This window comes from Chroicocephalus ridibundus, chromosome 5, assembly GCF_963924245.1.
Source record: "Chroicocephalus ridibundus chromosome 5, bChrRid1.1, whole genome shotgun sequence".
NCBI classification, from domain to species: domain Eukaryota; kingdom Metazoa; phylum Chordata; class Aves; order Charadriiformes; family Laridae; genus Chroicocephalus; species Chroicocephalus ridibundus.
This window is the reverse complement of record NC_086288.1, coordinates 67,787,619-67,812,765: the sequence shown is the minus strand read 5'-3', so window position 1 is coordinate 67,812,765 and position 25,147 is coordinate 67,787,619. Positions and strand designations below refer to the sequence as shown.

The following is a 25,147-nucleotide window of genomic DNA, read 5'->3' as shown; positions in this document are numbered from 1 at the left end:
TGCACAGTAGTATGCAGTATGTTAGCTGTCAGGGGTTTCCAAACCACCAGGCATACAACTAGTGGGATTGTTCCCTTATACATCCTTATTAAAGGGCATTGTCTAGTCTTCAGATTTCTGCCTGTCCTAGGTGTTTCTTGCTTGTTTTATTAGAAGGTCAGCTCTTTCTGAATATGTCTCCTTTGTTACTGTTGCCTTAAAATTAAGCACTGTTATAAAGAGCAACTGAAAGATGGAAAAAGATAAGAGAAAAACAATTTATCCTTCAAACCATTATGTTCCTCTGTGCATTGTCCTCTTTCTAGAGAAGGAAGGAAAGCAGCTCTCTCTGGAGACAACGCTTCTACTAATGAACTGAAAATAGCAAAACCAGCAGCCAGGATTTTCCACACATCTCCCCATTCCACAACTCCAAAAATCCATTTTTTTCTCTCTCTGCTGTAGGCCACACTTTTAGATGTTTTCATTCCTTCTCCTCTGACATTCCCGTAACTTTACATTTCTATCTGTAGTGTATGTAAGGAAGCCTAAATTTAGTGGTTTTGATGACAGTAGGACTGGTTTAGGGACTAGGTTAATTTAAAAATGTTATATGCTTAATGAAATGAAAGCGTAGCATAGTCTCAGAAATTTGATATTTACTCAGCGTTAGAATGTAACTGTGTATGTTTTGCATAATTTTTTTATAAGGTTTCTGTGAGTTGGCCATATAATGATTAAAGTTTGTGTCTGACAGAAATTTTTTTTTTGTATATTGTCATTTTAAGACAAGGGTTATTTAAAGTCAGACCTCCCCAGGCCAATATCTGGGCACTTATACAGTCTTCAAAGGCTCTTGAACATGCCTAGTTCCTACTTATCTCAGTGTGAATTTGACAGACAAGGGCTGGAGGATCTAACATCATTATAACCGGCTGATCTATGAATAGCAGAACTTATTAAGTCTGGCTTTCTATAGTATCGCCATAGGAATGCAGAGCGATTCCAGCTCCATCCCATGTCCCCAGCCTCTCCCATCCTCCCACCCTTTGCATTCTTCCATTGCTTGTTTCTGCACCCCCTTCCTGCAGGCTGGGTGGCTGCTGGGGACCATGGATGCCCTCACCCGCAGGTCACACAGCCCTGCTGGACACTGCTTCTCAGCGGGGAAGGGGTGGAAAACTCGGCTCTAACTGCCTCTGCCTTGGTTACATACAAATTTAATCTCTGAGAGTTAGCCCTGACTTTCCTAAAGCTACGTGAGCTCTGAGACCTCTCTCCAGGCCAGCAGCTCCAGAAGTGGTGGACAGGGAGAAGGGGGCTGGCAGACGCAGCAGGGGTTCGGACACCCGGGGTGGGGCATGGGGCCGTTTTTTAGGAAACCAGGCTGGGAACACCGCGCGTTCAGCAAAACCAGGAAGAGTGTGCAAGTGCTAGGATGTGCAAACAGGGAAATCAACTCCCGGGCAAAGACAAAGAGTCTATTTATTGCCTGTTTGCTCAGTTACAGCGGCAAATGCTGTTTGTCTTCTGTGCTGAAATGCACGCCCTCCCTTTCCAAATTTTACAGTAGTTTATACCTGTGAGTTGTGAGTGTCACAGCAGCTTTGCTTCTGGAGCACCTGTGGCTAAACTGGAGTGGCTTTAGCCGTTGAACCATGAGCTACTGCTGGACTTTGTTCGCTTTGACGTGCTGACCTTTGGCCAGAGGAGGTAGGAGAGAAGCTGGTTGCTCTTGGCGAAACACGATCACAGTGTACCCAGGGAGGAACCTTTCGTAAAGTGCCCTTTAACCAGCTCCAGTCGTCGTTAGGGGTTGTAATGGTTTAGGCTCTGGTGAAAGTTTCAGTAAAAGAGCACAAGGTCTGTCCTGCTGTTTCTCCGTGACCTACCAAGTCCCCGGCTGAGGTCTCGGAGCAGCAGGCAGCTGGGTGCTGGGGACGCGACGGTGACACCAGGCACGAGACGGCTTAGTGAGGCACAAGCCTACTGCAGCTGGCCAGCTGAGGAGCCATCTGTAGGTTAGTAACCCTGCCCTGCGGCGGTATTGTGATTGTGGTTATATTTCCTATGGTATTTAGCAGGGATGCAGGCTGTGTCGGAGGGAGCCTGGTCAGTGAGGCACCAGTTTCAGTCTCCTGGGCATTTACCAGCAGGCATCTACCTCTTGGCAGGTGCCCCAAAACACAGTGTAGGCAGTTACAGAGGTGGTGGTGATGGAAAAGCTTTGTTTCAGAGAAATCTGTCTTCCTAGTCACTAAATGCAAGAGGCTGTCTTATGCCTTAGATGTGAAGGTTGTTCTTTCATGGTGCTGACTGGGCTCGGAGTACAACTGAGTGTCTCTGCTAGAAACGGGCACTCATTGCCGAGGCTTCTGTTCTTCCAGGTTGCAAGTGTCCTCCTGCGCCACCGAGGTGTACACGGCATGCACAGCAACCGTCACGCTGTACTCCACGATTGTTCTTTTAATGTTATATTTAATCTTCTGAGGCGATCAATAACAGACCAGAAGTAAATCTTTTCACATGTATAAAATGATCTTTTGGGGAGTAAATGCACAAACTCAAAATGTCAATTTTTTTCCTCTCTGAAATGATGTAGCTCAGTGACTGCATGAGGAAATGACTTTTGCTTTGTTGGAATCATCAGTGTACTTAGGAAATTATGTGCAAGGCACTTTGAATATGCTTAGGTTTCATTTTTCACAATAATTTTTCCCAAAAGTATTGAGAGTTTCCAAAGCAAAGCAGTCTAAAGCCTCAGTATAACCTTACTACTCTTCATTGGTCATGTGGCACATCTTCAGAAAAAGATTTTATTCATTTACAAAGGCCAAAGATCAAAACAAGGGAACCCTCACTGCCTGATGCTTAATTTGTATTTTCTGGGATGTGCTGTCTTGTACATACCACCAGTTTCATCCCGTGAATCATATGAGAAGTCAAATTAAATCCCTGGTGTAACATTGTTCGTGTCAAACATGATGATGTGGCACCACGAGTGAATTAACTTCTTTCAGATAAACTTGTACAGCCACAAAATTTCAATCGTCTCTTCACATACGCCCCTAAATATAAACAGAGCAAATAATTCCTTATACAGATAGAATATTCAGACCTCAGGGGTGCTGTGGAAGTCTAAGTATTTGGACAGGTGAAGGACAGGTGACAACCTGGTTGTTGCCATATTAATCTGCGTACTAGACAGCAATATATTACCTTTTCATATTCAGAGAGTCTGTGCTAAATATGTACTGTTGAGTCAAATGGGGTTAGGCTGTGACAGACGGCACAAAAATGTCTTCCTTTTTCTTTTGGAATAATCTCCAGCAAGGCAGCAGGAAGGGCAATGTCCTCAAACGTAGGTCTCTGCATACCTCCACTGGTGCTCTGGAGACAGCACAGAACCCTAGAAAGGTCAGATTTCAACCATTTTAGCTGCACGGAGACTGTAGAAGCTTTTTCTCTGGATATTTGGTAATTTGGATATTACCATTAAAACGCAACCTATATGTATCCCCACCAATTAAATGCGCTTCCATTAGGAGTTTACCTTGCATTTTTTGAGAAGGGTAAAGTCACCAACCTTTCAAAGTTCCTGAGACGACTTTAACTGTTTTTTACAAAAAAAGGGAGTATTTCTGCAGGATTACGGTCATTTGTCACCTGGTTAACCCACTGACAAGCTGCAATTTCCTGTTTAATTGCAGATGCCTCCTTGCAAACAGATAACGTCTCAGGTGCATGTGAGCATTATTTATGCCCAACAGTTGAGGACAGTAGTTCCCATCGGTTACATCTCTGCTAACAAATACAACATGCTGAGGTCTCTTCCCTGCACCCAAAGGCAGCACAGCAGACGATGTTTTATCTGAATTCTTCTCCTTCCCCCTCCAAAACAAGATGGTCTTGCCAATAGTGCCTACCCTGGGCGGTCCCAGGGTCTACATGCATCCACCCTGCAGAAGAGAAGAAATGTGAGAGATAAATAGGGCAGAGCTGAGAGCGTGGATACCGCTCAGAAGAGCTCATTCTTGTGTCTCCAACCCCTCCTTTAGCCAAAGTAAAAGGATCTTCATGTCTCGGGACCTTTTCATGCAGATTCTGAGTCTGAACTCAAGGATTTGATTATTGCCAGTTTGGAAATGTCCTCTTGAGAATACCAACCTTCCCCTAGAAGTAGGAGGCGTGGGGCTTAGGTGTGTCCTGAATGAGATATATCTCCTGCTTAGGCTTTGTGAGTGGCTCAAGAGTGACGGATCCTAGGTCATTGCAGAAACATTTTCTTTCCCGAGGAAGGGAAAGAGCAATTTAACTAATGGATTTAATAATCGCAGCCATTCAGACCATTCTTCTCATTCCTAAACATTTCAGCTATTATGGTCCTTGAAATCACAGACACTTTGCCTTGTCAGATATCTGTAGAGGTAAATTATGTCAACAGCGCTCTGAGGTCTTTCTTTGAGAGAGAAGTGTTTTATAGCAGAAGTGTAGTCCAGTAAAAAAAAAAATCACCTTCCTGTGATTACAGAGAGCTGCCCATTAACACAGCCCTTGAGCACTTTCAAGTTTAATTAGGCTGCCTCTACCCCGACAGGGTGACCTGGAGCAGCCCTGGCCATCAAGGGGACGATGCCCCAGAGCCCCGCACCGGTGGTGAGCCCCAGCCCAGGTGCATCCGTAGAGGTGAAAGTGCCTTTTTACTATTTGAGCGTGTTTGGTTACGGTGGGTGATTTAACCACAGGGTTGCAAAATTCATACCAAGAGCGGCTTATGTTACATTTGTGTTTCTGCACCGTGCAAGTGGCCGGGTATAGACATAGCTCTAGGGCTTGCCTGTGCTGTAGATAACGTCTGGTGGAATAACAGGGAAATCCATCCCGTTTCCCCTGCTGTAGAAGCACATCTTAGACTGGCAGCATAGTTTAAATCGGCCCCAAACCAGAGCAAGCCGCAGTGGCTCGGGAGCAGCGTGTACCAGAATACAACACCGGCCGCTGAGAAGCAAACTCGGCAAAAGGCAGGTTTGCAGCCCAAATCCTTCCTGCCCGTAGCGAAGGTTGGCAGGGGAGGGGAGCAGAGAGGATGCAAACCCCAGCGGAGGAGGAGCCAGGGCGCTGGGCTGAGGTTAAGTAAGGCGAGAGCATGTGATGGCACAGGCAAATCCGCGCTGGCCCGCGGGGACAAAGTGCGCCAAGCCGAGGCAGGGCAATGGGCCAAGAGGTGTGACCCCGCTCCCGACTCACAGCAGCACTCACCACCGAGGGGTGACTCGGTCACAGCAGCTTTTCACAGGTGAAGTCCCGTCCCAGGTATTCTGGCAGCATAGGACTGGTATAAAGCTTCATCTGCTTAACAGGGACTTCTTTGGTAATGACGCCTTTTCTGTGCATGGCGGGTCAGACTCTGCCGACACCATCAGAAGCTGCTTTTTCTAATCCTGATGATAAATCAGTGTTCTGAGACATGGAAGTTGTGAACGTGTAATAAAACATAATGTAAGAGACACCAGGGTTAATGGATACAGTACACTCCCCTGCAGCTCATTCAGTCTCTAAATTTTTCCTTCATGTTAGTGGGAGGCAGAAAAATAAATTTGTCTTCCTGAAGGAAACTGTGTCATGTCCCTTATCTGATAACTTCTTTTTACAAACAGTTTCCGAGTGACGCTTACTGTCTTATCCTCAATAAGACATGAAGAACTAAAATAGAAAAACTTCTGCCCCAACCAGAGATGATGCCTGTTGGCTGGAGGACAAGGTCTTTCACTTAATATTCTTATATTCTACTGTGACCTGTGAAAAGGCAGAGCAATTGCTGGAAGAGACGGTTAGGTGTGCTGACCACGCTCGGTTTCATACCTTGATTCTGGAAGCCTATATATAGGTTTGGAGGTCTTAATCCTCCCTCTTGTGAACATGTATCACAAAATGCTGTGATTCTCTCCTTTGCAAAAAGGCCCCAGAGGGAACCAGCAAAAATATTATTTGCTGGGAACCTTTTAACTATCAAAATTGTTTGGTGCATGGTTAGCTTGTGCTGGCTGCATGTCCCTGCTAGCCACACACGGTGGCCACCGGGTGCCTTTCAGTGACCCATGGAGCTCCCACTACCACGCTGGGCCTCCCTCCGTGGGTCCCCCAGTACCTTCAGCCTTTCAGTACCTGCAGCACTAAAATTCACTGGCTGCATCCAAACTTATAAAGAGTAACAGTTTGCTATTCTACCCTCTGATCTCTCTGGATGGGTCGGTGAGCTCCTTGGTGATACAGAAAGGTTCTTGTCTACCCCACTGCGAATTCTCATCAGCTTCTCCAGAGCGGGAGCTGTGCTGTGAAACTAGCTTCTGCAGGCTTCAAAAGAAATCTTTCCCCTGTTTTCCCATGAATTTGCTCAACGCTGGCGATTTGACAAGTGCTTTAAGCCAGCAATGCTGGCAGATGGACAGGTCCCACCTTCTTCTTCCCCTCTGCCAGCCCAGGTGTTCGGTAGCGTGTGCGCAGGGTGCAGCCACAGAAAGGCTTGTGGCAGCACGAGAGGAGGCTGCACAGGGTGGCTGTGGGAAGGATGGAGTGGGACCTTACGTTGGCAGCACCAGCCTAACATGTCTGTGAGTCCGTGGTGTGAAACACTGATCTTGAGTAGCTGCATCAGCCTAGTCAGGGCTAAACCTTTTTCCCATAGTGTTTTATTTACCCATGGACTAGAAAGCAATCATCGTATTAACCTCCCTTGTAGATATGTCTATCCAGAACCCACCCTGTATTTATTTTAATGGAAAGCAAACATGCCACAGAAATGTAATGGTAATGGTTGTGGCTATATAAAAAACCCTTAGGTTTTGCTGGTTTCCTCCCTTTTTTTACGTGCAAATTAAAATCTGTTGCACTCCATGGGTTTATTTAGGATCCATCTTCTCACATTTTGGAACCTAAAACCTGCTTTCAGGTTTAAATGAAAGCACAAAATTACACGTGGGGAAACTGAGCCTACTCTCCAGGGTGGTCATCTGTGCTGACTTTCATTGCAGAATGACAATTAAAGTGTTTGCTAAAAATAAAACAAAAATTTTGTCTAGTGACCATTAAGGTTATCAGGGCAACTCTTGCTGCCCGTTAACCAGAGAAGCCTAAGATTAAAAAAAAAAAAAAAAAAAAAGCAAAAGGGGAAAGCCCAGGGTGTCCTTGGCCAAATTTCCCCCTGGTGGGACTCCACCTTCAGGGCTGTGACTTTGTCCTCTCCATGCTGGGATGGGAGATGCAGCTGAGGCTGGTGGAGCAGAAAGGGAGTCCACCTTTGCAAGGGCGTTGATTGGGAATCCTCCATCAAAGCACTGACGCAGGTTATGCATGGAAAAGGCTTCGGTGTGAGAGTACCTGGAAAGCTGTTGCCTCCAAGTGTCTACCTGGGTGCCTGAATACCTCTGAGACATCTCTTGAGACGACACAGTAAAGCCATTTTGAGATACATAATTATATGTGTGTTTGTTGTATACTATCCATCCGTGAAGAAACAAGAGTTTTGTGGTACAGACTGTATGTTCTCTGAAGGATCTCTCTGGTTTTTGGTCTGCAATAACTTATGAAAGTCAGGAAATGACGAATTGTGCTGTATTAACTCACGTTGTGTAAGAACAGGTGTAAAATGACATGTTATTCATTTAAATAAAGTGGTGTTGTCTCTTTAAACATTCAAATAGGCAATAAAATGGTTCTACAAACATGTGGGAACCTGTTCCACCAAACAGAAAGTGGTTTTGTTAAAAAGAGAAGGAAAAGAAAGAAAAGGGGAAAAAAGGCTGTTTGTTACATTATGAGATTCTAATTTTTGTGGCTGTATTGTGGCTGAGGACAGGCCTATATGTGAATATGCTGATAAACTGTAAAGACTTTCTGAGATTAAGATCAGGGACCTTGCAGGACACTCTTAAATTAATGTGTCCTTTTTGGTGAAATATTTTACTTGGCAGATTCCCTTCTCATTCCGCTACAATCTCTCAGTAGTTTTTGAAGACCAAATATAACAGTAAAAGCCAACCCACCACTCAGTCCTTACTCTCCCTTTCACTTGCTCTCGTGTCTGCACTGTCACAAGATGCCAAGCTGACTTGAAATACCTCCTGAAAGCCAGTTTCCTACCACGATCGTCAAAAATACTCAGTCTCCTCCAGAGAATAACCCCACCCCAATAAAATGATGAGCCTGTGATCAGCCTCTGGATTTCCCAAAGCATTTGGATTTGATCTTTGTCAAAATCTCGGAGAGCAGAACCAACGCTTTATTGGTGCTTGTCCTCGCGTGGAGGAGCCCAGTGCACCCGATCAGCAGAGGCCAGATTGTGTGTCTGTGTGTAGAAGACAGCCAGCCGAGGGGAAGCACTTCATCTCCTTGGAGGCCTATTCTGTGTCAGGGAGCAGGTCCCCGTCCAATAGGTATTAGCACGTTCCAGTGAATCTCACTCTTTTTCTTCAAATGTCCAGCCTTTTCTATCACTGTATTCAGGAAAACAGTTATTTAGGAAAAACCTTACATGTGTAATCCCACTACAGGACAGAATAAGAGGCTGGATCCAGGCTGGATGAGGCTTTGAGCAGCCTGGTCTAGTGGGAGGTGTCCCTGCCCATGGCAGGGGGGTTGGAACTAGGTGATCTTTAAGGTCCCTTCTAACCCAAACCATTCTGTGATTCTGTGAAATGGAAGGTCTGTAGGAAACACAGGCATGGACTGGTCTGGATGGACCCTGCGCCGTCGTCTTTCACATCTCTTAGCATCTGTGCCCTGCTTAGCTGTCAATCATCAAACGGAGGAAACAACTAAATACTTATGGTATTATTGTAACAGATGGTGACACTCCATTGTTGCAGTCAAGCTGTACGTTAGGAGAGATGTGTTTGTATCCTTCCACCAGCGCTGTGGATGCTGCATGAGGAGAGGAGTGTGTGTGCGTGTACAGAACCCGTCTTCCCTGCTGCTCAGATGACTCTGCCCTTAGCACTTTCCCACTCTGCCGTAGGTGTATCCCTCTCCTGATGCCAGAGTCATCATAAAGAGGCATATAAAAAGTCATGTAATCGTTATGAACGCGGTGCGCTTGAAGCTGACGGGAAGCAGGTGCCTATTGCAAGGGAAGGCTTGGGGACACGCTTGCAGTATTCTGCCCAACTTTGTTAGGTTCCCTACAAAAGCACAGCCTGCGGGACAAATAACGAGTTTTCAAATTCTGCCGCTGGGGATGCTAACGCCTCAGAATAACCTGCAGCGGCTTGATGTGCTGATGTTCATTGCCCTAAACGATAACGGTGGCATAGCTTGGAAACCAATAACAAGCTGGAGCTAAAAGTGAAAGTATAAAATGAAAGTCAAGCGTTTGAATGGCCCCCCTACATGAGCCTAATTGACATGGTATACTGAAGAGCCTTCAAAAGTTGAGCCCATTGGCTCACTAGCATCGGTGCTTTTTCATTCCGCTTACACCAGAATAGTCTTCCCTGTGCATTCAAGTGCATACACGATTGCAGCTGATAGGATTGGCTTTACAAGGCTTATGGTTAAAAGTTTAGTTTGTTTTCCAACAGAAAAATGCAAAGTAAAGAGAAGGATACTGACTTAAAAAAATTAATCTGGTGGAGGGGGGGTTTGCGAGCTTATAGCAGCTAAATACTTTATACTTACTTCCCTATGTAAATCAGCAGCATTGAGGCACGGATCTGATTTTGGCAGAATCTCCTAGATTTTCTTACCGGATTTGAGACTGATTCCTTCCATAGTCTTGGGCAAACCCCACCTAATTTCCATGCTGCAACTTCCTTGCCAGCAGAGCCGTACCTGCTTCTCTGCATGAGTTAACATTTGCAGAGAGGAGTTCTGAAGATGAAAGACTTGTACAGTAGTTGGGCTGCAGGCATTTTGGGATAAGGATCCGGGCTGCAGGTGTGTTTGTACAGCGCCTAACACACCACGGCCACAGTACTGTGGATAAACAAGTGTAAAAAGCCAGAACAGGGTGATTGCCATCACCCTTTGGGTTTGTGGTATAAGTAGAACGGCTATCCTTCCTGTTTGCTCTCAGAAACCGCCAAAAAGACGCTTCTTTTGCCTGTCTTTGCCATCCTCCACATTTCTCTCTCTAACTTGGAGCCTTCTAATTTTAGAGCTCTTATCTCTACACCCGTTGACTCCCCTACCCCTCTTCTCTATTGACCAGCCGCTGACTCTGCAGTACAAGGATGTCTCTAAGTTCTACATGCCCAGATTAAACCAGTCGGAGGGCAAGAACAAATGATTATGAAGCACCATCTGGTACAAACTGACAGTGCTTCCTCTGCAGAATCCAGCCCTCTGCACACTTTGTCATGAAGAGGTGATGACACTTCATCCACGCTAGGGTGCCCTGAAGTTGCTGCCTGTGTGCTGCTTGTGGACCAGGCTTCACTTTTTGGAAAAAAACGAGAAAGAAGAAAGGAACGGCTATGCCAGTAGAAAAAAAAAAATAGAAAACTGTGAAAGGACTGAAAGCTGTAGTTGTTTTGCTTCTGCAATACGCTGTTTTCTTTTCACCTTCTCCGGGCAGTGTCTTTTCCCAGAAATTAGTTATTTCCCCAAGGCACGCCCTGCTCCCTCTTCTCCCACCGGCCATTTGTTCACGCTGCTTGCTGACCGGGAAATCCATCATCCAAAGAGTGTTTCGGTGCAGTTCCTCCTCTTGGCTGCTCGAGAAGGTGTGTTGTTTGCTTTGCCTAAGTGCTCCCGGGGCCTAATGCTCCGTTGTTATGTACAGACCATTTCTGCTGTCATGAATCATGTTTTACCACCCCTGTGCTTTTACTCCTGCACCAGGCTCTTTTTTTTTTTTTTCTTTCAAGCAAACACGTTTGAGTTTCCGTGTTTGCCGCTGAAACGGTGCACGCCGGGTACACAGCGCAGGCTGAGTTATTCATACCGTCCCGAGATCAGTAAACCTACCTCTCGCTCGCTCTCATTTTGTACAACTAAAGGTAAATTGATTCAGCACAGCCTGAAATAATTTTGTCGGGTGCATATAATGAAAAAAAAAAAAGAGGTTTCACTGGTAAAAACCTCATGCCGTCAAGCAAAATATGCCCTTTTCTTATCTTATCTGTTGTGAGTAACTCAAGATATTTGCACAACGCCTTGTGCTAGGAAAGAGTTGTTTGTACATGTTTCACTCCCTTTTTTCCAAGTTTTGAATTTTGAATGAAATCTTTCTCTCCAAATTCCTCCTCCCTGCAAAAATGTCACGGTTTCTCTTTCCTGTGCTTCCCTGAAGGTTGGACCCAGCCCTCCCTCCAACGATCCCTTCATTGCAGATGGTTTTCTATTAATCTTCAAACCGCTTTGGAGAGCTCTCTGCGTCTGGCAGCTCTAACATCCCCTCTCCCTCCCGTCCCACCCACTTAGCCTCAGCCTAAGAGCCCTTAACAAATGACTCCCAAGGAATTTAAATGGCTAACGCTCGCTGGCCAATAAAGAGATGCATAAACTCTATAACCAGGTTACACGGCTCTTGCCATTAGGAAGAAAGGTTGGTCGGGCAAAGGCGTGAGTCCTCTTAACCTGTTGCACTTCGATCGCGGGACCAGAGAGGTAAGGGAAATCTTGTTTGCTCTGTAGGGATTTTTATCTGGTCTTCATTTATCAGGGAGTTGAGACCGAAAGTATGTCATTGTCAAGGTGCCGGGTTTGGGTTTTGCCTTCCTTTAGAGGGTCCTGAAGGGTTGCTTGAGAAGGAAGCAACTACTTCTATGCTTGAACTACGAGTTCGACATGTGAATATTTAAAAGAATTTGCGTAGCAAATAGCAAAGCAAATGTCAGAACAGTGAAAACTAAACCTTTGATATTTTAAAAAGAGGAAAACAAATAAAATTGTGTCTCAGAGATATTTTTTCTACTATCTTAAATTAATGAAGTTAAAGGCAGCCATGTACAACGTCCTTATGTTGTGTTTTCAATTGGGTTGTCTCTGCCATTTTCTGTTTGTGCTGGCTGGTATTTTGCTCTGTTTTTTCAAGAGATTGACATAAAAACCAAGCTTTAATAAGTGTGTTGTCAGCTTTAGGTATAGAATTTGGGGCCTGTAGATTGACAGTGGCTAGGAAGGTTGAGCAATATATATGCAATTATTATTAATACAAATGAATCTGTATAACTTGTTCTGCATACTGAATATTTGATAGCCTTTTCAGAGAATCAAGTTCTGATATTATTCTATTCACATTCTTTTAAAGTAGCATGTGAAACATTTAAGGCTTGTATATGACATAGGACACGTGATGTTAATCTCTTCACCCTTATTTATTTATTCATTTATTGCTTTATTGGGGTCAGTGCTGATAACAACAGTGAAGTTTGAACTTAAATCTGGAAAAAATCAGTTGAATCTAAAACTTTAAAAAAAAAAAAGGACATGTAGTTGTTGTAAGTAAGATTCAATTAAAACCAATTACAAAGTGGTCCATTCACATGTTGGACCAGATACCAGATGCAGCAGTTGTGTATAATGGTGTCTTGTCCTGAGCTAGGTGGGATTGAAGCCATGCTTCAAAATGTGTGTGTAAAGTGCTCCTTTGCACACCCAGGCTTGCCATGGATGACAGCCAGTGCTTGTGTGAGGGATGTCACCGCACAAGGTTACTGCCATCACTTGCAACGCTCCATGGCCTGACAGGCTGGGCTGCAGAAAGGGCGTCTTTGTCGATCGTATTATCACAGCTGATCTCTGGAGGCCTTCACACCCGACACAGTCCATGGTGGGGCATGTTAGTGTTAGCTGATGATGTTGCACCAAAGACCTTGACAGTGTCTGAAAGAGTTGAGAGAGCTTTTTAGTTAAATGAACACAATTAGTCTAACAGAACTGCAAAACATGTCCTTTTTGCTCGTCAAGACAAGGCTATATGACTGTCTATCAAGAGCTGGTTGTAATGTTGTTGGTTTGATTATTTTTCCATGGGTTTCTCATATAGCTCTGCACTGTATAACTGAGATTCGATAATGTGTTGGATAAAAATGAATAAAGTTAACAAAGGAGGAGCCATTTTGCTACTCTCTTATTCAACTCTGCATTTCAACTCCATTATTTGCTGAAGAAATGATACTGAATCAAATGTTGCTTGTCTTCTTTCTTCAGCTTTTAATTAAAAAAAAAAAATAATAATCCCGTTAAGGTCAGCAAAAGCTGAATTTCAAATGACATCTGTCTCAAAAGCCACTCCTTTTCTGAAATGCACAGAAATTTCATTTCCAAACCATAGGTATTTCCAACTGAGCTGTAATTTCAGTAGACTTAAATTATCTTGAATTAACCCAGCACAGGAATGGTGCCTCCTGAGAGAGTCCCTGCCTTGGTTAAACATTTTTTTTTTAATTTATAATATTAAACCTAGGCACAGGTAACAAGTGCTGGATAAATCTCTTCCTTGTACTTGTACACCTCGTTTCTCAATTTCAATCCAAGGTTCATAGGTTTGTACAAACTTCTTCGATCAGAGGTCAGGTACAATTTGCTGCACTTTGCAGCTCCTTTCTGCCGATATGACAGAATTTCACAGCAAAGACGATTGCCTTTCATCCCCCTCTCCTCCGCACACGGGCAACGCCAGGCAGTTAAAAGAGTGATATGTACAAGTCAGCCATTGGTACCTGAGTTTAATAAATAACTAACTGGGTTTCAGTGGTGCAAGGTGCATATTATAAAAGGGGTCAAATGTCAGTGCACAAAGAGAAAAAAAAAAAAACAACACCCAGTCACTGACTAAGCCAAATGCTTTGAGTTTAATGTACTTTCAGCAGCGAACATTCACATCCCAACTGCGGTTTGCTTTATGCCGGTTTTCATTTCTGTGACCTGAGGGGGAGGGAACACGTTGGGCCACTTTCAGGCTTCCCTGAAATCTCTGCCTCCTGCTGAAAGCAGGTTGGGCCCCCGTTGGTGCAGCATTCACGTGGTGGACACAAAACTGACAATGTTGCAATGAAAATAGTGCATAAGATTAGGGTGAGCTGAAAAGTCTGAAGCTATTTTTATGAAATTAACTAAGCGAGTAGACTTTGTATGAACAGGCAGGATGTGTTACATTTCACTCTGGGATCTCCAGAAGAGTTACCTGAAAAAGTTAGATCAGAAAGGCTGAAAGAAGCTGTAGTTTATGAACTTTTTTAGATACTCTGGGTTGCACTGTAGAGTGGAACGTGTTGCTGTAATGTTTACATAGACGGATGGATGGACAGAGTGCTCTGCATTACAATAACAAAGAAAAATCACAAGCACATGAATGCATATCCCGACTCCACAGAGTTCAGCAAAGCCTTTCACAGACATTTTCAATGATCAAATTAAATCACCATGTTCATATATAAGGTTTTTCTTCGAAGAGGCAAGTGAAATAGGTGAACATCTTATCTTTCTTGTGTAATAATTAACAGGTGAGTCTAGTCGTGGTTTTGTTTTTCAGTTGCAGAAGATAGTTTTTCCTGTCTTTCTTCTGGCAAAAGCTTGCGAGCTCCTAGTCCACACTGAATTGAAGACTTCTTGCTTTCCTAGAAAGAATACTTGTTAAAGCTGACAGTTAATGAGGAGGACACACTTGTCACTACCAGCATGTCTGCAGAGAACACTGTTTAATTGCATTCATGGTAAACAAATGCAGCAAAAAGTTTCCCATCAAGTACAGCTCATCCAGAATAGGAAGGACTTGTTACATACCGAGTCACTACATTGCACTTTATTTATATGTCACACATTTTCCTGTCTGACCGTGGTAATAATAGACTTTGTTGACAAGATTGAAATATGGGAATCTGGAGAGAAGAGTTGTGTTGTTTCCTGATTTGAAAGCTGATAAGCATGATTACACAAGTCATCTCTCATCTTCTCAGCTTTCCTCAACATGTGGCTTCAATATCTTGCAGGATAATAACTTCAGCCTCAACCAGCAACCGGTTCTATCAAAATAGCTGAGTTACAGGATTACTTTGAGTTCGACTGGGTAAAAGATGGAGCTGGGGCAAATGGTGCAACACACGGGTTACACAACTTGTTGGGACAAAGTTCCTAATGACTCGCAGCAAAGTGCATGATAAAATAAGGGAGGAGACTGGGTTTCACTTACCCAAACTTCCTTCAGAAGTGGTTTAAGCCAAGGTGGCTGGTTTGGCACTGCAGTAGTGTAAAAACACTCAAGAAACACACATTTCATTGACAGAATTCACATTGCAGAAGCAGCGAAAATAGCAACCACATTGGTAGGATGCTTTAGGTGTTGGTGGTGCTTTGTCACATCACTAACTTTTTCATCAGCATCACTTCATTCTCGACATGGGAAACTCAGATATGCATGGATGAAATTTTCACTTGTGATCATCAAAAATGCAATGGCAAGAAGTAAAGTGCCAGGCTCAGGAAAGTTTTCTCACTTTATTATTTGAGATATCATCATCATTGAATACTGTCTTTGCAGTTTCTAGGCCAGGAGGTCAGGTCGTTGAGGGACCTCCGTCCTGGGAACGTTCACTGCTGGGCACTGGTAGTGCTTATGGATAATACTTTGACAGCCTTTGCAGGATCACACTCCAAGTTAAATACGCCTTAGAAGGATGCCGAGAGGGTTGATAACAAAATAGGCAGGAAGTTTGCACAATACAAGGTGACTTTATTTTGTAGGGAGATCATAATTTCAGCTCCATTTTTTAAATTGTCTATAAAATTCTTGTGAGGTAAGATTAATATGGCTAAGGGAACTGGTATAATATGGCTAAGAGAATTAGATCGGTGGTTGTTATTGTTCTTAATGATATTAAGATGAAATTAAGAAGTTTAACCTTCAAATCCTAGTCTGAAGTTGTAGCCAATTGTTGACTGTACAAATTCACTGTTCAGTTATCTCATTAGCATTCAAGTTTTAACCTGGGAAATTCCAGGATGTTGATTTACAGAATAATTTCAGGTGTTTTCCTCCTAAAAAGGAGCAAGGAGTAAAAGAACAGATTTATAGTAATTTTGTTACAGCTTTTTAAGCCAAATACTACTTTTGATTGGTGCGTGGAGGACGTAACCAGTCCCTGCAAAACTTTTAAGGCAGGATTTTCAGTAATGCTCATCACTTTCTTAAATATATCCCTATAGAAGCCATTAGAGTCCTATAACTGATGTCAGGGGGAGTAGTGGTAGATGCTGAATACTGTTGGAAATATCGCCCTTAATTTTCTGTTTCCTCATATTCCTTCTTTGAAGAGAACACAACCAAAAAATGAAGCCAACAGTTTTTGGTGTGTTTTAAATGGAACCGACCATTTTTAATGTGCTTAGGCCACTTAGGAAGAATTCAAGCAGCTGAGAATTGTGCACGGACCCTCTCTGCAGTAGCTTCACCCTGAAAACTGCTTTTCAGGCCCAGAGCATTAATTTGTCCCATACAAGGGGAACATGACTCACTGACCAGAATAAAATTGAAGTTTAAGCTTGAAATATGAACTCTCCCACCGAAATCAGTGGCCAGACCCCTGATGATAGGTTAGGATCCCGAGGGTCACCATTAGCAGAAGTGGGAATTTCAGCAGCTAGCTTGGGGATTTAGTAGGTCGGTCTTGTCCTACCCCTTAGGTACTTTATGCTGTTTCTCTTTGCATTTAAGCGTAGTACTTCTAGTGGGCAGAGAGCCACCGTTGTACGTGTTCATGCCTGAACATACGTGGGAAATCATAGAATCACAGAATGGTTTGGGTTGGAAGGGACCACAAAGATCATCTAGTTCTAAACCGCCTGCCGCGGGCAGGGACACCTCCCACTAGACCAGGTTGCTCAAAGCCCCATCCAGCCTGGCCTTGAACACTTCCAGGGATGGGGCATCCACAATTTCTCTGGGCAACCTGTGCCAGTGCCTCACCAACCTCACAGTAAAGAATTTCTTCCTAATATCTAATCTAAATCTCCCCTCTTTCAGTTTGAAACCATTACCCCTTGTCCTATCACTACGCTCCCTGATAAAGAGTCCCTCCCCATCCTTCCTGTAGGCCCCCTTTAGGTACTGGAAGGCCGCTATAAGGTCTCCCTGGAGCCTTCTCTTCTCCAGGCTGAACAACCCCAGCTCTCTTAGCCTGTCCTCATAGCAGAGGTGTTCCAGCCCTCCGATCACCTTCATGGCCCTCCGCTGGACCCGTTCCAACAGGTCCATGTCCTTCTAGGGCTGAGGACTCCAGAGCTGGACGCAGTACTCCAGGTGGGGTCTCACCAGAGCAGAGTAGAGGGGCAGAATGCCCTCCCTCGCCCTGCTGGCCACGCGTCTTTTGATGCAGCCCAGGATGCAGTTGGCTTTCTGGGCTGCAAATGCTGCTGCATATGCGTCTTCTTGGGCACCATGCAGCACCTGAGCCAAAAGGTTTCTCCCAGGTGACCCTAAGCTGGAGATGGACAAGTTTGATTGCATTATTTCAGGCACATGCATGATGATGAGAATATGCAGTGCTTTAGCAGTGCTGGCAGCAGGGTGGCTTGCAGAGCAGACAGACATGTCGTTGCCAATAGTGAGTGCTGATCTGATCTATGAGATTACTCTCCTGAGCTGCTCATCATAAGCTAGTGATCAAGTCTCTTGCCAGCCGTACGTTCCTGTCCCTTCTGATCTGCTGACGCAGTTCACCACTTTCTCCACAGAGTTTTGCCAAAAACGATACCGATTAAGAAAATACACCTTTTCAAATCGTTTAACCCAGCCTGGGGCAACTTCTTTGCCCAGTTCAGCTGCAGGTAAAGTGGAGTGTCTGACACACTGCAGACATTTGCATGGTCTGTTGGCCTCAAGTATTGCTTTCTTTGTTAAAAGTCTGATGACATCATCCATCCCTAGTAACTTTCCCTTTCCTGTGTGAAAGGCTTTCAGAAAAGGTCCCTGGCCGAAAAGCCGTGTGGGAACGCTGCGCTCTCTCCTGCACTGACCCACCACAACATCCAACTTCAGATGTTTGCGTTTCGGTAGTGACAACAGGTTGGGAACCAAGCTGTGGTCCATCTCCTGTCGAAAACCACACTGTTGAAAAACAAGCTAGCCTTTGACACTTGAAATATAAATTAATTTGGAGCCAGGCAAAGCCTTTGCATGGATTTTTCCCCAAAGATCAGATCCTTTTTTCCACCGCACCTGCTGCCTGCCTGGCCTCTGCCCGTGCTGTGCACGGAGAGGAGCCAAGGGCAACACTTCCAGCAGGATGTCCCCTGAGCTGATTGCAAACAGAGGGTGAAGCCTTTGGCCAGGAAGCACATGGGGATGGCAGCGAACACTTGCGGGACTGGTGTCTACGTTATGCACTTTCGTAAAAGAGGTGGGACTTTCTGTTCCGCCATTAGTTTGGGAAGGAGTAAACAGCCCCAAAGACACTGGCTTTGTTCATCTCATTTATGCAAATAAATCGTAAGAAAGGTGTGACAGCCTTGCCAAGAAAAAGAAAACGGATGTGTAATGGTACCGTAGTTACCTCTAAAAGGGGAGGTAACTTGCACATTACACTTGAAGCTACCTTATTTCGAATGGACGTGGCCACTGCATTTTCCTGCTCAAACGATAAATCTGTAAACAGGCAAACTGGGTTTTCAGCAGGAGCGCTTCTGTGGATATCTGATGTTTGTGATAAAGTTATACAGTTGTTATTAGTAAGCTGCTGTTGTTGTTGTATACATTTTATGTGTCTAAAGTTGCCGTGAGAAAAGAATCAGCTTTTAAAAATAAAGACCTTTAACGGCAACCTGCTCGACGTCAGCAGCAGGATTACCATTTGCCCTTATTATTTCAACTAAAAAACTAGGAAGGTCACATTTAAACCAGTAGCTGTTATTCCCCTCTGTCGACAGGGTGTATTTAGTTAAAATTTCAGCGACCTCTGCAGCAGCTGTGGCTTAAAATGCAAAACTGTGGTGGTTTCTTGAAGCAAGCAGGCGGTGTGGTGTCGGTGGGGGGACGCTGTGACAGCTCAGCAGGAGTTTGTATGGCCCAGGGTCTGCAGCTGGGGTGCCGGTGTCCCTGGGCTCTCCTGCTGCCTGCCGCGGTGCCGGCACCCATCCCCGTGCTATGGGACTGCCAGTGGCTGTGTCACCCGCAGAAGGACACATGATGCCTCTAAGCCCATGTAACACAAAACTTGGAGGGATGAATTAAGCACAAACATAAACAAACCCATTTTATAGGAGCACGTGAGTGGAGTGGACACGCGGTTGCCACCACAAGGACACCGGCTGTGTCCCTGTGTTTGTAAAAGCCTGCCTAGCGCTGGACCAGCCCAGGGATAAGATGTACATGGACTGCGGGCATTGCGTTCACCCCGGGGCCCCGAGCTGCCTTTGCCCTGGCACGAGGGACATCGGCGTTTTGCCCCACATTGTTGTTAATCAAGGTGTGGTACTTCTGTTTAATAAAAGATCTGCCCCAGTTAATCAGCCTGCTCACAGTGTGCTTTAGGTCAGTCACGGCCAACACAGTAAGTTTTCCACTTAATATTCTGAGCTGCGATGCAAAAAAAAAAAAAAAGATACATTAAAAAGAAGGTAATTAATATTTAGGGCAAGAACTATTTACACCCACCCCATTGGCAGCAGGGAAGGAGTTTCGTAAGAAAGGGGAAGTGAAATTTTGAATGGTTTCAGTGAAACGTGTCCCTCTGAGGGTTCACCTGCGCAAGGGAGAGTCCCTGGAGCAGAGACGCTGAACCGAAGGGCTCGCGAGCCTGGCTCCCGGTGGGCCGGCAGCAGGAGGCATCCATCTAACGGGCCGCTGAAAAATCAAGCAGGCTTTACCTTTTTCTGAAAAGAAAAGAAGCCAGTCTTGTTTCACTCCTGATAATTAGTCATTTAAAACCTAGTTGTCTCCAAAGCACAACCTTTCTCATTAGGAATTAATATTTTTCTTTTATTAATATTATTATTAATTTTCTTTTTATTATTATTAAGAAAATTATTAATAATTTTCTTTTCTTTTTTTATGAATCTTTGTCATGAAGATCAGGTGTACCTTCCTCCTCAGAGACTACAAATCAAGCACTTATATTTCACAAGACACTACATTTTAGTGTAGCTTAATCTGTTGCCTCTTCTAGCATTAATCGCACTTGTTGGATGTACTGAAATCAGTCTGGCTTTATTAAGCCCACTAAACCCACAGTTATTAGCTCGTGCCCCACGGGCACCTACAAAACATGGTAGGACGTTTTCATAACCAGTTTATTGTGGGCTGAAAAAATGCACCACTAGGACTGAACACTTTGGAAATAGGTAATTTTGAAAACAATTTTCTTGACAGTGATTGTGTTTTGACGTGAATAGATTTGGTTGTGCTGGCAGCCCGTTTTGTAAGGCAGTAACAACAGGAGAAGAGAGATCTCAGACCAGACATGCCTGTGTTTTTTTTCTCATCAAGGTAGATGATATCTGAACTTGGTGAAGGTGTTGATTGTGTCATGTGGCAATGAATGTTGTTAAGTGTGTATTTAGGTGCATCAAGTAGGACTACATGGGCTCTATAATTGTCTTAGGTAGTATATACTTATGAAACCTAGCTCTGTGGAGCTGCACAGAAAAAGTTAAACACATTTGATCATGAACCGTGATTTGCAATAAATCACATAGGGATAAAATGCATTTTAGGTTCACAAAGAGTTTCTAATTATTCACTATCACAAACCATGTATGGTAGTGGTTGCAGCAAAGGTGGCCATCAGCACTTAGCAGCAGCGTCAAGTACAACTTCCAGTACTAAAAATCATCCTGATGGTGCCACGCAAAGTGCTGGAGAACATGCCAATTCCTGGACGGCCACCAAATTACCTGCTGGTTTCTGGTGGGCAGGGGAGGCTTTCTCTACCTCTCCTCTCTCCACAGTCCCGGTGTCCATTTGTAGCTTTCCAGACTCTAGCCCCAGCGACTGAGCCCTGCAGATAACGGAATACAGAGACTTTTATTTTGTAAGTTGACCTAAAACTGACGGTACTGACTCATTTCTAAACTCACCCAAACCTGGGGCGATAAGCAGTTCACTTGCCAACAGGTGGCCCATGTAAAGGTAACTCTATTATTCCCCAGTAAGGTGTTTGTTTAACAAGCTTTGCTTTCATTCAGGGAAAGGTGAAATCCCATTTTTAGGAACAAATTGGCAAGTGAAAACTGAAAATGTTTTTATCATCTGCCTTAATTTTTTTTAATTATATCAAATAATTCCCAGGAGTAAAGTGAAAATGTCTGACTGTGACACATTGAAAAGGGTGAACATTTGAATCTGACAAAACATGTTTATCAACAACATTTTAAAGCAAGAAGCTATGAAAACTGATGCACTTCCATGAAAGACCTGGCTTCAAAGAAATTATGTTTTCTAAAGTATTGCCTAGGCATCAGCATCACTATTACTGCCCTCCATCTTCTCTGCCTCCCTCTCTGATCTCCATATTTTTAAAGGGAAGTGGCTCAGAAGTGGCAGCGTGTAACACCCGTGGCCCAAACACTTGCAGGATCAGGTCCTACCACAGACCGAGGCTCAGAGGTCTGGTTTCCCAGTCCCAAACCCATTTAGGAGCTGAACCAGGCACAGTGGTGTTTGCCCTGGCTGGCGCAAAGGCACCTCTAGATACAGCCCAGCATAATTCTGGGCAGCTCAGGAGCTTTACTGCAAAATATCCAATGTGCTAACGTTACTAGGGTTTACACAGGTTTTTTGGACCACACAAATCAGACTTAGGTGCGTAAATTTTCTGCCCATATTCCTGTGGACTTGGGCCTACTGTACTAGTGAAAGACCTGTCTGCAAGGTAACCAACGCACTGAAAATGGCCAAATCGCTCTAACGAAGGGTATATATCGGAGTCCTTGTGGGACAGAGAGAAACCTGTGTCCCACTGAATAACACGACTACATAGAGTGAATAAATCTGTCTGAAGCTTTGTCCTTTTTTTTTGGAAAATAATCCTGTCAAACCCAGATAGGGAGCATTTCTTATGGTGGTTTGCAGAGTTTCCTACAGGGGCCAGTGTTCTTTGACAGCTCCATCAACAAAGTGGTCATGAATGCAAATCATGGCAAATAAATCGGTGTATGATGCAAAGGCTGATAGAGTTGTAAAAAACAATGAGGAGGAGCCAATGGTGTAGCACTCAGTAGGTGGGATCTACTCAAAAGGCAGTTGGGATAGGGTTGAACAGAAGGTTGTGGCATCTGGGAGTAACAAACACAAGGCATGCCTGCCGCATGGGACATAACCCCAGCAAGTGCTACTTCTGGAAAGGATTTGGGGTTAAGAATGACAAAGAACCTCTACATGGTTTGCTAGTGAGAAGGTGTGGAGAAACAGGCTTTGGCGATACGGAGACTTGGGGAGAAGAAAGAGGGATGATCTTCACGTCTGTGTATAGCAAGGGTGAAAAAGGCTGAAAGCCTACAGAACTGTCAAAAAAGCCACAAAAACAATTTTAGGTGAAGAAATGACTGATTGTGGATGAATTCAGGAGTTCAGCCTGCAAGTTTTATTAATAAGACAGAGTTGTGGCTTGATTATATGACTTGAAATTTCATCATAAGGCAAAAGCAGAGGTCTTGAAAGGTTTAACAGGTAATCCTAGCTGGAAGCAAAAGCTAGACAAATTCTCACGAGAAACACAGCACGCTTGCTTGCCTGAGGAATTGATTAGCAAACAAGACATAAAGGGAAGTGGTGGCGTCTACGGCTCTTTGATTCCTTAAAACCAATGTCCTTCTGGAAGATACGATTTACTCAGATAAATGTTATAGGACTGAATGTGCAAATAACAATAAAATGTAATGGTCTGTGTCATATACAATCACTCATATTAAATGGATTGATGGACCTTTCCAGCTTTAAAAGTCAATGAATTAACTACTCTCAGAGTCCCAAAGTGTCTTACTTTACTGTGTTCAGGAGGAAGCCCACTGTCTTGCAGTTGTGGTCCTTAGCATGGTCATCTCCTCCCGTATGTCCTGCATTTCCTGTTTTCCACCTGTGTTCAAATGCAGAATGAGGTTTCTGTGATTTGCCTTCCTCTTGCTGGCTTGCAGGGCTGTGCAGGCCCATTGCTCTAAAGCAAGTTGCCTGTCATAAGGGAGTGATTCTCCTCAGCTTTTTTGAAGTGCTGTTGTAATAACAGAAGAGACAAACATGCCAGACATTGTACCACAAGGAGCAGGCAACTCAGAAGCTTGCTGGATCACCCTTTGTATGGGAGAACAAGAATTTGTCCTCCAATGCTAAAGCATATTTATTATTTCCTACTCAACTGTTATTGTGAAGGCCTAGAGGATCAAGGGGTTGTTATCAAATGGGAACCATGCCTGGTGCGTCTCATGCATTTGCCGTCTTTCACTGGCACCTGGCACTTGAGCTGTTCAGGAGTAGATGGATTAACTAAGTAATGACTGAGAGGGAGGAGAGGGCTCTGGAGGTGGGAACCACTTGCTCCATAGCAGTGTCTTCCCTTTTCCAGTCCCATGCCAGCTCCTTCTTACCCATTCAAAGAGGAGACGAGCCTCTCTAGGGTCTCGAGTTGCTTGGTGGCATCCCTTTGTGTGTCTTCTGCCTCCTGTGGCAGCAGCTTTCATTGCTGGGGTGATACAGGCAGGAGATCCTCACATGTCCCTCAGAGAAGGGATGTGCCTACATCCAGGCTGCGCTCCCCCTCAAATATAAATGCTCAGGCTAGTGTGGCTCATTCATCTGCTTTTCTGCAGCCTTCGTCACATTTTGAAAAATGAACTTGCAGAACAAGTGCAGGAAGACAAAAGAAAGGAGTGGGATTCTGGTGGTAGCTAACAGCTTCTAATGAGTGCCCTCCTTCTTCCTTTGCCCAGGTTTTATCAGGCTGTGAATGAGTTTGACACAATGACCGCTGAGGACTCCACTGCAAGGATGAGCAACGATTCCTCCAACGTGGCTACCACGAAAGTCCCTGAAGGCGTTGCCGGTGCACCCAATGAGGCGGCTCTGCTGGCCCTCATGGAGCGCACGGGATATAGCATGATCCAGGAGAATGGGCAACGCAAGTACGGCGGCCCTCCTCCCGGCTGGGAGGGCCTGCACCCTCCTCGTGGCTGTGAAGTCTTTGTGGGCAAAATCCCCCGTGATGTCTATGAAGATGAGCTCGTCCCTGTGTTCGAGTCTGTTGGCCGCATCTATGAAATGCGCCTGATGATGGACTTTGATGGGAAGAACCGTGGCTACGCCTTCGTCATGTACACACAGAAGCATGAGGCGAAGCGTGCCGTCAGGGAGCTGAACAATTATGAAATCCGCCCCGGCAGGCTGCTGGGTGTCTGCTGCAGTGTGGATAACTGCCGGCTCTTCATTGGAGGCATTCCCAAGATGAAGAAGAGAGAGGAGATCCTGGAAGAGATCGCCAAGGTGACAGAAGGCGTGCTGGATGTCATCGTGTATGCCAGCGCCGCAGACAAGATGAAGAACAGAGGCTTCGCCTTCGTGGAGTATGAGAGCCACCGAGCAGCGGCAATGGCCAGGAGGAAACTCATGCCGGGAAGGATCCAGCTGTGGGGACACCAGATTGCTGTTGACTGGGCAGAACCAGAGATAGATGTGGATGAAGATGTCATGGAGACTGTTAAAATCCTCTATGTGAGGAATTTAATGATTGAGACCACAGAGGACACCATTAAAAAGGTCTTTGGGCAGTTTAACCCTGGCTGTGTAGAGCGGGTGAAAAAAATACGTGATTACGCCTTTGTGCACTTTACAACCAGGGAAGATGCCATTCACGCCATGAACAACCTTAATGGTGTCGAACTGGAAGGCTCGTGCCTGGAGGTTACCTTGGCCAAGCCGGTAGACAAGGAGCAATACACTCGCTACCAGAAAGCAGCAAAAGGAGGGGCCGCAGCAACGCCTGAAGTAACTCAGCAACCTAATTATGTTTACTCTTGTGATCCGTACACACTAGCATATTATGGATATCCATACAATGCCTTGATCGGGCCCAACAGAGATTACTTTGTGAAAGGTTAGTAAGCACGATTAGGGGATGTGATGGGCAGGTTTGGGCTCAGGCTGGTGTCACCCAGGGTCTGCCAGAGCCAAAGGCCAGCTGGTGGTATGCACTTCTCTCTGAAACACTCTTTTGTAGGTCTTTTTGCCATGTTTATGTTCTGTTTCATT

General features: G+C 44.7%; 1 protein-coding gene across 7 annotated transcripts in view; it reads left to right on the top strand.

Moving 5' to 3' along the window:
* Positions 1-25,147, top strand: part of RBM47 (RNA binding motif protein 47) — an 81,675-nt gene that overhangs the window by 47,912 nt on the left and 8,616 nt on the right. For 5 of the 7 annotated variants that reach the window (XM_063336579.1, XM_063336581.1, XM_063336580.1 and 2 more), the window contains one exon: positions 23,833-24,992. In XM_063336579.1, the coding sequence (XP_063192649.1) occupies positions 23,833-24,992 (1,160 nt within the window). Of the gene's footprint in view, positions 1-1,791; positions 2,001-11,456; positions 11,584-23,832; positions 24,993-25,147 lie in introns of those variants that run through there. The other 2 variants (XM_063336585.1, XM_063336584.1) reach the window with 2 other exon arrangements.